Source organism: Halictus rubicundus, unplaced genomic scaffold (genome assembly GCF_050948215.1).
Source record: "Halictus rubicundus isolate RS-2024b unplaced genomic scaffold, iyHalRubi1_principal scaffold0028, whole genome shotgun sequence".
Taxonomy (NCBI): domain Eukaryota; kingdom Metazoa; phylum Arthropoda; class Insecta; order Hymenoptera; family Halictidae; genus Halictus; species Halictus rubicundus.
Window position 1 is genome coordinate 1807105 of NW_027488569.1, and position 15102 is coordinate 1822206.

Below are 15102 nucleotides of genomic sequence, written 5' to 3' on the forward strand. Positions count from 1 at the left end.
CTCCGTCTTCCAGTGCCTGGAGGCACGAACCTTATCTTACAAGGGTCGTAGCCGTCCCTATTTCACTATCGGAAACTCAACATCGATACGTTTTTCCCTCGCACGCATTCCTCGTGAGGAGGCGACAGCGTGCGCGTGGTCGGCGTTCGTCCACGACCTCGCGTAGAGGCGCGGCCAGTCGGGGACGGGTTCCGTATTGCCTAGTTCATTCCACCAACACCGGAGTGTACCCGAACCCACTGCATAATGACGACGGGGCAGTCCTCAGGGTTGGCCGTGTGAGCAAAGGTCTTATACGAGTCGTCATTCGTGCATACTCCCCGAAATCTCGGCTTTGTGTACGGGTGTTACGACGACCCCAGTCGTCCGGCGGAGTCGCGACGACAAGGATTGGGTGCGGTCAAGATCGCACCTCCAATACCGGAGATCATTCTGACCCACTGCAAAGTTTAGTTTTTGCGTAACACGTCATTTTTTAATAAAATCACGCATTTTTTAAAAAATCAATATTTTTCGAAAACGTTGCGTGATAGACCAATTCTGCTTTAGGATTTGGTGTTAGAATGACAAAGTCTATAAGAATCACCCAACTGGTATTGCAAAACATGAAAAAAGTTTTATTTTGTTGTACAGTGTAATTTAAATCATCGATGCCTTTGATTATATATTTCTGCAATTTTCTACAGAGTCGGGAATTCAGAACCATAGACAGAAAAATACATTGCATGCAATGCTTATGTACGTGTATCTGTACATAATCTAAAGAGTTCCTTATGAAATTGGCATAATAACTTAATATTCTGAGACTTAAAGAAGACTAAAGACTTTTATTCATTGCAAAACGTGACGAATATTGTTTAAGTAATAAAAATATGTTTGTTTAAACAATCGTTTAAGTAATAAAATTGTATTGGTTTAAACATTTGATTAAATAATAAAACTGTATTTGTTTAAACAATTGTTTAAATAATAAGAATTCATTTGTTTAAACAGTCGTTTAAATAAGAAACATTTGCCTATGTAAACATCTGTTTAAATAATATAAATCTATTTACAATCGTTTAAATAATAAAAAAGTGTTCGAATATTAGTGGGAGTCACTATACCGTAGTACGTTGTAACCGTGTCGGTTGCATACACATATACCGCACGTATCGGTCGGCGATACGACCCCACCACCGTACCATACTACGTTGTTCGCGAGTCCGGAGATAGTGAGGGATCGCGAGATATCGCGATCCTTGTCGAGTTGCGCACGCATCGATCCCCACTCGATAATGATCGAAGGAGGTCGATGCGAGCCAGCGATCGAGCACTCTACGTCTGGAAGCGGTCCGAGAAACACGCGTTCAAGAATTGTGTCTGTTCGACGAAACACGGTACCCGTTCGAGGAGTCAAACCGACTCGGCAGAGCAAGGCAAACCGTCCTTCCTGCTCTCAACGCGTACGCGCCTCAAACCGAGGAGTCACGAGCGCAAACCGCGCCGTGGCACTGTCGAAACGTTTTATACAAAGCTCCGTGACTCTCGGACGTGACCGCGTAGTAGTCAAACGAAATTACATAATTTTCACTCGCCTAAAGATTGATCGAGAAATGTTTAATTATCAATTCCGAAGTGAAGCATTACTAGTGTCAGTGTAGATTACTTGCAGCGAGCAAGTCGCGAGTACTATTTAGGAGCGACGGCGAGTGGAAGGCGCCGTGTGTCGGTACGACACGATTTTTGTAAAATTTAGAGAACTGCGTCGCGCAGAGATAGAAACGCGTCGCGAAGCGTGCGATTATCGCGTCGAACAGACACAGTAGATTCACTTCGTCCTTCAAATATAAATATTAGTATAGGGTACGTATAAGTATCGTTTCAAAGATACGGTACGTACTATACGGGTCGAAGCGAGACAGTCAATCATCGCATGATCGCGGTGGTTCTTCCGAAACCTCAACAGAGCGTACTCTGAGGCTACGAAACGTACCAAAGGGTAAACTCCTGGGTTCCGAGGGACTGCCGAGGTTTTCTGTGAGTCTCGTCTGGATCGAGACTATTTCATTTCGCACAATCAGGGTTCTTCTGCCGTGACCTTAATCGAGGGTACTCCGAGGCCACGCACCGTGCCAGAGGGTACTCTTCTGGGTCCCGTGGAATTACCGAGGTTTGGTGTGGGTCTCGACCAGATTCGAGGCGATTGTACTTCGTACGATCGCGGCTACTCTGTCGTGACCTTATCAGAGCTTGCTCCGAGGCCACGTATCGTGCCGAAGGGTAGACTCCTGGGTCCCGTCGAGCGACCGAGGTTTAGTGCGAGTCTCCCCCGAATCGGTACGAAAGAGCATCGCACGATCCCGAGTATTCTGTCGTGACCTTTGTCCGAGATCACTCCGAGGCCACGTATCGTGCCAAAGGGTGAACTTATAGGTCCCGTGGAATAATCGAGGTTTAGTGCACGTCTCTACTGAATCGAGACGATCGCGCCTTGCACGATCGTGGACACTCTGCCGTGACCAATATCCGAGAATACTCCGAGGCCATGTATCATGCCAAAGGGTAGACTCGTGCGTTCCGTGGAGTGACCAAGGTTTAGTGTGCGTCTCCACTCAGGCCACTTGTCCGAACATCGTCCAGGTGCCTGGATGGTCTGACGGGTACGACGTCGTTCGATCGCGGATTTCGGGTCAGATAGGAGCGATCGGACTTTGCACGGTCACTGACACTCTGCCGCCGCCTCGCCCGAGACTGCTTAGAGGCCACGATTACGTGCCGAAGAGCAGAATCATTGGAAGCGTGGAGTGACGGCGATTTCGTGTTTGTCTCCATCCTGATCACTCGTACGATTATCCGGCCGAGTGTAGGGGCGGTCAGACGGGTCACGAACTGCTTGTCGCGGGGCGCGATCCGTGCTGAGTGATTTTCTAAACCGATTCCGAAAACCGGGCGTAGAGTCGAGCGAGCGTACCGCGAGCGTCTTTCACGCGTTCATAATACTTTGTCGCGAGCCGTCGGCACGGGAGGCCGACCTATTGTTCCACACGGTACCTGGAATTACTGTATCCAAACACACACGATGGTTCTTACGAGAATATATCATCTTTTGTTACCTTATCTGGGCTACGAATATCCCATTTAACTCGTCCATACCTCGCCGCTTTCCAGTGCCTGGAGGCACGAATCCATTCCTGCTCGCGAACGTGCAAGCTTCGAGAAATTAGGGTAGTAACCGGCCCTGCGAGACGGTTAGGGATAGTCTCGAGACGCGAAGTAGAGATACGAGTAACAGCGTACGCGAATCGGTAGAAACGGTAGGAAAGAACGGTTGCAACGTACTTACATATTACGACGTAAGTATTACGACTTGGCAACGTCAGATCAGAAGCGTCGTCAGAAGAGGTCGGTTATTTGAAATCAAATAAAAAGACGAATAAAGATACATGTGATTTTCATCTATTCGAAATACTCGTCACGAATAAAACAATCGAATAAATCATCTTCCTACACCGAGCTTCGAATAAATCTCAAAGTTACATTGAAATTCTTTCAACGAAAATCAACGATACATTTTCGTAGCGAGTATCTGACGGGATTCACCGTAAGATAAATAGTGACGCTGCCTTCGACTTTCAAACAATCGTCAAAGATACTCTGAAAATCATCAGCTGTATCTTACTAACAACGCCTCTCAAATAACTTCTCACCGCTAGAGGCGTTTAATACGCATACGCCGTTACTTCGAGATTCGATAAACCACAGATGACGAATGAAAATTGTGAAGAGTATCTTACATAGATAAACTATGATGAATGTGTATTTCAGAAAAATGAGTACAAATAAAAGATAACTATCTTTCATTTGAAAATTTTATATAATTATTTGCCCATCTCTGGTACGAGTGCACGTGCCTGGGAGAACCCGTCCTGTGTTGCCAAATCAAGTCTTGTATCCCTACTCTATCTTCTTCTAACATACTTCTCTAACATACTCCGGTATTTGTAGAATGAGGGTAACTTTGCCCCTCAATTCGTGCTCCATCCCCTCATCTAGCGACACTAGACCATCCTAGCTCAGAAATAATTCGCACTTCGAGCCGTAAGCATCGTTATTCCTTCCGTACTAATAGAGCCAGTTTGTAACATCACATTCGTGTACTCTTTACTTCAGGTTCCCGACAGTAATTGAAAATCCAGATCAGCTTGAGCCAATCCTGGTTATCTCGTATAGAATCTCGGATAAAATCGGTTAGTTGTATAAAAAATCATACAATTGTTGTAAGACCGTCAACAAAATTATAGAAAGTTCATTCCCGTTGACGTAATACATTTACATCATCAGCAATTACTACAATATTATAATAATTTTAAATGATTTAATTATTTTTCACATTTCTGTTTGTAATTTGAATTATGGAAAAATGTTGCCGAACTGTTTTGCGATCTGGCAAATCCCACAGCTAGCTTGCTCGCCAAATCTTGTCTTACTGTAATAGATCATCACCTGTCTCCGACGTTCCATTGTTATTTAACTAATATAAATATTGAAACATTAGAAAAGATATGCAAGTACATTTTCCAGAAGGTATTCATCAGTTTCCCATTATCCATTAGTTGACAAGGCCATTAATAGTTACGACGAATACTTTGACAATTCAAGAAGTGATGATTTCTCTGTGAATAGAAAAGTACATTATTTTCAAGTAGTACCGAATTAACTTCTACACCTAATAGAATTCTTTAATGATTTTTTAGGTTTACACACGAACCAGAATGTCGTGTAGAAAGGGACGCTGTTGGCGTGAGATGTGTTTTAAATCGAATAGCTCACTGCCGTAAGGGTGAAATTCCATACGAGGGTCATTGTTATCACTTGGCAGATCCTGATAGCGGCTCCAATCACGCGGAGGCATTGGTCTATTGTTCACAGAGACAGTCACGTCTTATTGATATCACTACTCAGGCGGAAAACGACTTTGTATCGGAATGGCTACTGCAGAAGCACCCGGAAGTTGGTTCTGTCATGACTTCTGGTGTTGGTTTCACTGCTATGAGTCACACCATCTGGCTTTGGGAGGATTCGTCTCGTGCCAAGTTTAAGTGAGTACTTACTCCAAAATATATGTAATACTAACAATGAACAATTTTTATACGATTCAGTCAATAACCATCACTTTTATGACTATTAAATACGGGGACCGAAATAAACAGTTAGCTTTCGATTTTAAAAAATTTTATTTGAATTTCTACGCTTCGTTTAAGAAAATATCTAGTCGTGTAGAATTTTTATGGATACCAAAAGTACTCTTAAGAATTTTTTCAAAAAGTGTATTTGTCTAATAAATACTTTAGAATCTCTATTATGGCGTCGGAAATATTCGTCACCCGGTACATAGTCTTAGACCGTAGATTTTAGATTTACTTTGGAACATTCACTTGGCGAGAGCCAGATAAAAGGTCAAAAAAAAAGGAATGTGGGTTTAACGAGTATGATCTGGTGTCGGTGAGAACTCTTCGCCTACAGTCCTTGAGTTGTCTCTGTCAGGTCCCGGCGGACTCTAGCATAGCCATCTCCTGGAGTGTAGAGGGGAGTAAACGGTTCTGGGGTTTAAGTAGCAAATGACACGATGGTCGGGACATGGCTTTTGTTGCGAGCAGCACGAGCGCCTCTCAAGTGGTTTTCCGACGGACTCACAGGCGTATAGACACCGAGCACGGGACCTTATGTGTTGACCGGACCGGGACCGGGATATATGAAACGTCCCTTATTATCCGGACCGTCTCCGGGAAGTATGACTAGACCCTTGTAACCGTGTCGGTTACACATCGATACATCGCACGTCTCGATCGGCGATACTGACCCCACCACCACATCCCACTACGGATAGGAGATATCGCGATCCTTGTCAAGTTGCGCACGCATCGATCCCCACTCGATAACGATCGAAGGAGGTCGATGCGAGCCAGCGACCAGCACTCTACGTCTGGAAGCGGTCCGGGAAACACGCGTTTAGGAAGAGTGTCTGTTCGACGAAACACGGTACGCGTTAAAGGAGTCAAACCGACTCGGCAGAGCAAGGCAAACCGTCTTTCCTGCTCTCAACACATATGCGCCTCAAACCGAGGAGTCACGAGCACAAACCGCGCCGTGGCACTGTCGCAACATTTTATATAAAGCTCCGTGACTCTCGGACGTGACCGCGTAGTAGTCAAACAAAATCATAGAATTTTCACTCGCTTAAAGATTGATCGGGAAATGTTTAATTATCAATTACGAAGTAAAGTGTTACTATTGTCAGTGTAGATCACTTGCAGCGAGCAAGTCGCGAGTACTAGCAGCGACGGCGAGTGGAAAGCGCCGTGTGTCCGCATGACACAATTTTGTAAAATTTAGAGAACTGCGTCGCGCAGAGATAGAAACGCGTCGCGAAGCGTGCGATAATCGCGTCGAACAGACACAGTAGGTTCGCTTCGTCTTTCAAAGTATAAATATTATTATAGGGTACGTAGAAGTATCGTTTCAAAGATACTGTACGTACTATACGGGTCGAAGCGAGACAGTCAATCATCGCACGATCGCGGTGGTTCTTCCGAAACCTCGACAGAGCGTACTCTGAGGCCACGCACCGTGCCAGAGGGTACACTTCTGGGTTCCGCGGAATTACCGAGGTCTTGGTGTGGGTCTCGACCAGATTCGAGGCGATTGTACTTCGTACGATCGCGGATACTCTGTCGTGACCTTATCAGAGATTGCTCCGAGGCCACGTATCGTGCCGAAGGGTAGACTCCTGGGTCCCGTCGAGCGACCGAGGTTTAGTGCGAGTCTCCCCCGAATCGGTACGAAAGAGCATCACACGATCCCGAGTATTCTGTCGTGACCTTTGTCCGAGATCACTCCTAGGCCATGTATCATGCCAAAGGGTAGACTCGTGCGTTCCGTGGAGTGACCAAGGTTTAGTGTGCGTCTCCACCCAGGCCACTTGTACGAACATCCTCCAGGTGCCTGGATGGTCTGATGGGTACGACGTCGTTCGATCGCGGATTTCGGGTCAGATAGGAGCGATCGGACTTTGCACGGTCACTGACACTCTGCCGCCGCCTCGTCCGAGATTGCTTAGAGGCCACGATTACGTGCCGAAGGGCAGACTCATTGGAAGCGTGGAGTGACTGCGATCTCGTGTTTGTCTCCATCCTGATCACTCGTACGAGTATCCGGCCGAGTGTAGGGACGGTCAGACGGGTCACGAACTGCTCATCGCGGGGCGCGATCCGTGCTGAGTGATTTTTCCAAACCGATTCTGAAAACCGGACGTAGAGTCGAGCGAGCGTACCGCGAGCGTTTCTCACGCGTTCATAATACTTTGTTTACGCGTCGCGAGCCGTCGGCACGGGAGGCCGACCTATTGTTCCACACAGTACCTTGAATTAACTGTATACAAACACACACAGAACGGTCCTTACAAGAATATATCATCTTTTGTGACTTTATCTGGGCTTCGAATATCTCATTTATCTCGTCCATACCTCGCCGCTTTTCAGTGCCTGGAGGCACGAATCCATTCCATCTCGCGAACTTGCGAGCTTCGAGAAATTAGGGTAGTAACCGACCCTTCGAGACGGTAAGGGATAGTAGACGCGAAGTAGAGATACGGGTAACAACGTATTCGGTCAGAAAGAAAAGGTAGGAAAGAACGGTTACACCCTAATACGGGTGTCACCCTTAGGTTCGTTGTTACGGAAGTTGTTTGGTCGCCTAGATTCAAGAACAGGGGTTAGAAATTTGTCGGCTGAAAAACGGTCTTCGTCCCAATAATCTTTTCGACGTCTTTGGGGCCATAACTTTGAACGTCTTATTACTTCCAGATGGCCTTTCGAAAGCGCGTTGACAATTCCCTGCTGTGCTTGGCAGAAAAGCAATGTTTTTAGGGGCTCCACAGCTCCTTAGGTAAACTATCGGTATCCCTCCTCTACAACGTCATGGAGACAGGAATCGTTCTTGCCACCGGGTGAAACAGCATCACACGTCCTTACATTATACGTAAATTACACATATATTGTAAACACGAGAATAGTAGCTATTTTGTTTTTTTTTTTGTTAAGGAAATATCCAAATTAGGAAGGGGATAATTCCATGTGAATTAAATCATTTTTTGGGACTATGTTTCGAATTTTGATGAAATTAAAATATATTGTAGCCCAAGTGAAAATGGGAGGGCGAAGGGGGGGGTGGGTGGGTTGAGCCATCATTTTGTAATCTTCGAAATTGTTTAAAAGATACAGACTGTTACGTATGGAGACGTTTCTCCACGTTCATTTCGATTGGAGGTTCTAATCTCTTTTCTGAGAACGAAAAGCGTCCCAACAGGCCCCTTGTTTAATGATTGTACTCCGGCTGGACGCAGCTGGCACGAAGCATGATTCAGTAACAGCACCGTACGATTTCCTAATATGGAAATCTTCAAAACATCCCCTTCTGGAATGTTTTGTCAAGATAATCTTTGATAGGATCATCCTGGCTAACCCTTCGTTTTACCCCTATAAACACAAGCTCCAGCTGCAAACCTTAAACTCACTAGAAACGACAAATACGAGTATGCGACCGTAAAATAAAACAGATACATTCCCCTCTCATTTTTAGGGTATATAAACCCATGCATTTTCATCCTCTTTGGTTAGTCGAGAAGCGGTTCAGTCTAGATTCAGACGCGGTTCAGTACTCGTGCAGTCACGTCGCGTCAAGTCTAGTGAGATCGGGTTAAAGTCCCTTTCGAATCAATTCATAACCTTATAGATTCCGTTAGTTCGGTATATATTCTATTTGGCATTCAACAATCGCTATCTAACCCCGCATTGCCAGTGCGTCAACACCGTGCATCATTAGGTAACAATTTCTCTAATTGTACACTTACTACATCCACTCGCGACACAAACAATTACACTTGTAACTATTCCAAATCAGAATATATTTGTCTTGTTTGTTAACTCGCGTAATCTACAACCTTTAATTATTGCCTGATATCCTAATCTAATAATTGAAGTTCCCACATGATACAATCTTACCGCTCGGATTGTATCAATTAAATTATATATAAGTTACGAGGCTTACTAATCTTAGATTCAATTCAACGAAGATTTCTCCAACCTAGTGGCTCCCCGGTTTCGCATTGGGTGCGTCCACGAAAACTATACCATCCTAGCGGATCCCTGATTTCGCATTGGGTTCTTCCGTATCCTAGCAGCTCCCTGGTCTCGCATCAGGTGCGTCTGCGTGTTATCCACCTTCTTTTTAAATCGGGTTCGCCGCGTGTCTCTCCTAGTGACTCCCCGATTTCGCATTGGGTGCGTTCACGAAGTTTCATCCTCCTAGTAGTTCCCCGGTTTCGCATCGGGTGCGTCTGCGTTTGACTCCAACCTCCCAGAGGTTCCCCGATCTCGCATTGGGTGCGTCCTCGACGTCAACTATCCTAGCGGCTCCCCGGTTTCGCATTGGGTGCGTCCGCGTACCTAACTAACAAATTGAAACCATATTCCTGGGGTAACAACCCCTCGCCGGCCTCTCGCGTTGCTCGCAGCCCTGGCTCGTAACAAGACCATCAAAGTTTGCCATTTTGGACGAGTTTTACTAAAACTGCCTACACAACACAATTTATACCTCAGTTATCATTAAAGATAAAAACATTTTGTTTTTTTAATCATCATCGCAAGAGACTATTCTTCTTAAATCATTTATCATTTTATATTCAAATGTCATGTCACAATGCAAAAATATTATTAATATCTTTGTATTCCAAATTTTACTTCCGGTGAATGCTATTCACTATCCGACGCGTTCTCAGTACTTTGAATGTGATCCCCATTCACGTTCTTCCAAACAATCTCGATTATCTTTACATTTTTATTACTTTCCCAATAGGTATAAAACATATATTAAAAACAAATTAAGAAAAAACTCAATTTTATCATATTTTCACGGTTGTTACTTAAGATATTAAGTTTGTAATAAACTTTGTTAAACCAAAACGCGCGTACCTATTCTTCGTGAAAACGAACACGCCCTTTTCTCCACGACCCTACAAGAGGCTGCAACAAGGGCTGTTATCTTGCATTTGTAAGTAACTGTTCTCAAGTAAATTGTCAATGTTGAAACAAAGCGCAAAAATGATAGCTTAATAATAATTAAGCACACAAGTACACGTTCTTAAAATGAGGCAAAATAATTAACAGGATAAACTGCCTCCCATTTTCGTAAACACATCGAATCAGTTTCACCCAATAGTTCTACAATATTATGTTTACATCAGGAGATCGATGCGAGAGATCAAAACTGACCCCAAGCAAGTGGCCTCATGGTGTATTGAGCCCGAGGGTGACCGCCCGTGGTTTCAATGGTAGTTTATGTAAAAATTCATTTTTATCAGTTTGTTAGTTTACCCGCTGTAATTTAATGGAAAAAATGTTGACTCTTTATTTTACGTCTGTAAATCCAACAATTATCCGTAACAGTACTCCGATAAAAAGTGTACGATCTCGCTTAGGATTGCCACGCGTCTTGCGTCTGGACTGCTTCTGAAGCAGTCGATCTTGACACTCGTGCGTCTGCGTGTGGGGTAATATTTGGGATTCGGGTGAGTCTGAAAATTTATGTATAAACGCACACGAGTGCGTCCGAATACCTGTAAGGGCTCGTCAGTGGCGCAATCTTGCGTTCACCTGATACTCTTTCTCCTTTCTTCTCAAGTGAAAAAAGAAGGAAATACGTACCAGTTCGTATCGGACGCGTGCGACCAATCGCGTAACAGGAGTTACAACAAATGTAGTTTGGATCGCAGACCGCTGCGTCGGGACGCGCCTAGGAAAACCCACCTATACAGTTAAAACGTTGAAGCACGCGGCAGAAAAAGTAAAATCAAAGCAGAAAGTTATATTCAATATAGTTGATAGTCACATTTGTAACCGTTTATTTTGACTATCGGTCTACCGCCCGTACCTTCGTTCGCGATCGTCCCGACGCGTCCGAACGATCCCGCCCGCGTTACCGAAAACCGTCGCAACACACGTACACGCTGCCGATTTCTCGGGAGGCGTACGTACGTTGATGTACGTATAATGACCCGTATATATATGTGCATATACCGATAGTGATAAAGGGACGGCTACGACCTTTATAGGACAAGGTTCGTGCCTCCAGGCACTGGAAGACGGAGAGGTTCTAACTACTCTTGAATCATTCGGAGACGATGTTGGAGAATATACCAGGGCATATACAGGGTGAGTCACCTAACGTTTCCGGCCCGGGCGCGGACCAATCGGCGTGTGCCGAAGATCCGCGAACGAGCACACAAGGTCCGCGCTCGGGCTATAAAGATCGCTACGAAACCACCCGAGAGCGGAGTTGGTCTGGAGCAGCTCTCGGGCGAACACCCGAGCCCAGATCCTCTCGCAGCCGCGCGGAATCGTGCTAGCCTCGGTTTACTATCGGGCGAACACGCCGAAGCGCTGGGATCGGCCGAGGCGTACGTGGGTCTACGTCCCATACGTCGAAACCGAGACCGCGAACAGGTTCTGGGAGGCAGTCGATCGACGGCCTGCTCTTTTCAGAGCACCGTAGTTTCGACACTCCGGACCGTCATCCCCACTCCTCGGACCCGTTCCCGCATCCCGCGCTCCCGTCCGAAATTCCGCGCCGCGCTCCAGGCGTTTAGTCTCCAACCGACCGCAGCAGCGTGTGGAGCTCGCCTCACGATATACTACCGGGGACGAGCGACCTCGCCGGTTTCGAGTCGTAGACACTAGGTTTACGCCTGCGTCTACGTACTCGAATCGCGGTCGCGCGGGGACGACAGATGGAGCGTTCCGCGAATCTCGCACCTCCTCCCCGCGCCCCGCGAGCCCAGCCGACGTAGGAAACGTCGTGAATCCACGACCACTTGCTGGGCCGCGGCCGTTACGACCATCTCGCTGAGGCGACCGCGCGACGAGAATCGTGGGGGTTCGGGACCGCGCCGAGAGCGCCCGATCGCCGTGCCGACGCTACGCGAGCCCGGCTCGCCGCGCGCACCACCGTACCGCGCACGGTACCGAACCTGATTCCGGTTTCCCGCCGCCGTCCACCGACGGACGGCGTCCGCCGCGATACTCCGGACCACCGCGACCAGTCCCAGTACCGGAGATACCGAAGCTCCGCGTGTAAGATAGGGTTAAGCCGCGTGATAGTAAGTAAGAACATTAGATGTAGGTACTTTATCCGGTAGAAGTAAGCTCGCGTTACTCGATCGTAGTTTAGGTCCGCGCCGTTACCGGGTGTCCACGCTCACGGTTCATTTCTTTGTTTTTGTTTACTTGTAACCAGGCCGGACGAGAGACAGGCCCCCGCCGAGACTCCGTCGCCGGACCAACGGGGAATCCGGCCTCCGACACGATTTAAAATAAAGCATTATTATTTCCTTTCTCCGTAACCCAGCGTTTTCATTCAACCACCTCGTTTCCCCTCCCCAAAGAACCCTGGTCGCTGAGCCAATCAGGGGAGGGCTCGCACGCCTCGCAACGCTTCCCGCAACGAGGCGTGTACCGTTACAGTCTTCATTAGTCGTGGGATTCTTCCGTTTGTGCTGTCTTGCATGTACACTTCCAGTACTTCGAAACAACCTGTACGTATTAATGAAAGTCTGTCTAGAAGGAGTGTTTCGCTCGGGGTACCTTTCTTCATAAAGTAATCGGGCCTGCACTGCATTTTGTCTACATTCACAGTAAATCGTGATCATATCACACTTTTCAGTAATTGAATAAGACGGAATCGCATTTGGAAACATGCTGATAGTAAATAAGAATGCTGAATAAAAATAACATTGAAGGACCTTAGTATGTTTACTTTAACAACGACCATACTATGTTTACTATTTACTACAAGTCTCAACCGTGAGAAACGTATTCTGCTTTCATATTCTAAATCTTATACGTTTTCTCTGTCTGTGACCTTGAATTACCTTGGAATAATTATTGTCACTGAATTCCTAATGAAAGGGACTATCATTGTAGGTGTTTAAAAAGGGGTGGTTCCATTTTAAAAAGTGAAGATCATCTTGATATCTCTTTAAAAAATGACATAAAAACAAAATTCTTTTTTTGCATCATGTCAGCCCCATTGTACCATTCAACTTTGTCCTTACCATGTTTTACGTATCTTTAGAAACAACAAAGATATTTGAGGTGCAAACGTTAGGTGACTCACCCTGTATATACGCCCGTCGTATTCTGACGATGTTGGATGTTGGAGGTAGAATAACAGTATATTCTGTTTTCCGAACTGTTTACAATACTCGCTGCTTATTATTCTATTGATAACGCGCTCGTGTTCGCGCCTATTATATCGCGACCTTTAAGCTATCGTGCCACCGCGTAGGCACTCATGCGAGCCCTGTTCTAGCTCCACGTCTGGGTCCCTTTCGTATTTGGCGATCGTACGTTGCTCACGTCGCGATGTTATCGGTGGTGGCGCGGATTCGTCGCGATTTTCCCGAACGAACGTGAGTCGTCGTAACATACGAGCACCCCGCTGATTACTCAGGAGGCGTGGCCGTATGGTGACACGTACGAGGCGTCGGACAGACAGCCGACCCTGAGGATCGCCTCCGTCGTCACTTTGCGGTGGTTTCGGAGGCTTTCCGGTATCGGTGGAAACACTTTAACCGCACTAACTCTTTTACGTACCGGGTCGCGATTATCCCGCACGAACGTGAGCCGTCGTAACCCACGAGTGTTTCGAGTACCTGTTATCGACTACTCGACTTGGGAACGATATATGTATCTCCTTTCGTCTCCTTTTAATTATTATTAAATTACGGCCGTTTATTGCCGCCTGCAAGGTTTTATAAATCCGCTGTCGTGCGGTTTGCACGACACTTCCTAAGTTTGAGGTTTGTTCGAGACGAAGGGACGCAGTCGGTTTGACTGTGTCATCCCTGAGTCGGTTTGACTCGCTCGCCGCGTACCGGACCGCCCGAAATTCTAGAGACCCGAGCTAGATCGCTCCCAGACGTAGAGTGCTCCAGTTTCGTCGCGCATCGACCTCCTTCGATCCGTGTCGCGTGGGGATCGATGCGCGCGCATGCTATATATATATATATATATATATATATATATCATTTATTGATTCCCCTCGGGGTTACAATCTTGTTAACACCTCCTTTCCCCCGCTCTCTTAACCTAATCTTAACCCTAGTCTTATCCTACTTAATCTACTTAACTTAACTTAAACTTAACTTAAACTATTTACATTATATACACGCCTGAGAGAGAGAGAGAGAGAGAGAGAGCGCTATCTTACAGATAGCAACACACCTCATTCTTGTTTTCCCACTCCCACACAAACATACCTCTCTACTCCCCCCTTCCCTACCCTCACACACCTGGACCCCCTCTTCCGGTTGCTCTCCCACTATCATTTCAAATTCCTCTCCCATTCACTCCTTTTCCATTCACTCCCCGTCCCACTCGCCCATACGTCCTTTCTCTCCACTCATCCACTTTCCTCATCCATTCCTACCCCTCGCCTTCATCCCCCAATATTTCCCCCACCATCTCCTGCCAGCCCCTTCTCTCATCTCCTCTCATACAACCCTCCCACACGTGCTCCCACGTCTCCTTCTTCCACCCGCAGACCCTGCACTTTCTCTCCTCCCCCCCAACCAATATTTTCCGCCCCTCATCTGACTTCCTAATCTGTACCTGGCTACCCTCTGCCATCTGCTTTCCCCCCACCCTTTTCCCAGGTAACCCGGTAACCCCTCCCCCTTAACCCTCCCATACCACTCGTTGTATTTCGCGCTCCTTATCCTTTCCCATCTCTCCTCCCGCTGCTTCCTCCTTTCCCTCTTCGCCAACCACCCACTCACTTCCTCTATCCTCTCCTCCATCAACACCTCCGCCTCCTCCATCCACCACCCTCTCTCTTCCCAAAAGCGCCTCCTCTCCATCTCCCATCCGGTCTCCTCCCCTCCCCTTCTGCCCCTGCCTCTCACCAGCACCCAACACCTCCTAGCTAGCTCTCCCCCTTTACCCTCCCTCAGCTTCTTCTCGTAGCCCCACGCCCTTAGCCCCGCCCTCCCTCTCAGCAACTCCCTCT

At 46.8% G+C, this 15102-nt stretch overlaps 1 protein-coding gene across 5 annotated transcripts in view; it reads left to right on the plus strand.

Moving 5' to 3' along the window:
• Positions 1-15102, plus strand: part of LOC143363221 (uncharacterized) — a 327991-nt gene that overhangs the window by 179818 nt on the left and 133071 nt on the right. For all 5 annotated transcript variants that reach the window (XM_076803819.1, XM_076803820.1, XM_076803822.1 and 2 more), the window contains one exon: positions 4737-5081. In XM_076803819.1, coding sequence (XP_076659934.1) covers positions 4737-5081 — 345 coding nt within the window. The remainder of the gene's footprint in view (positions 1-4736; positions 5082-15102) is intronic.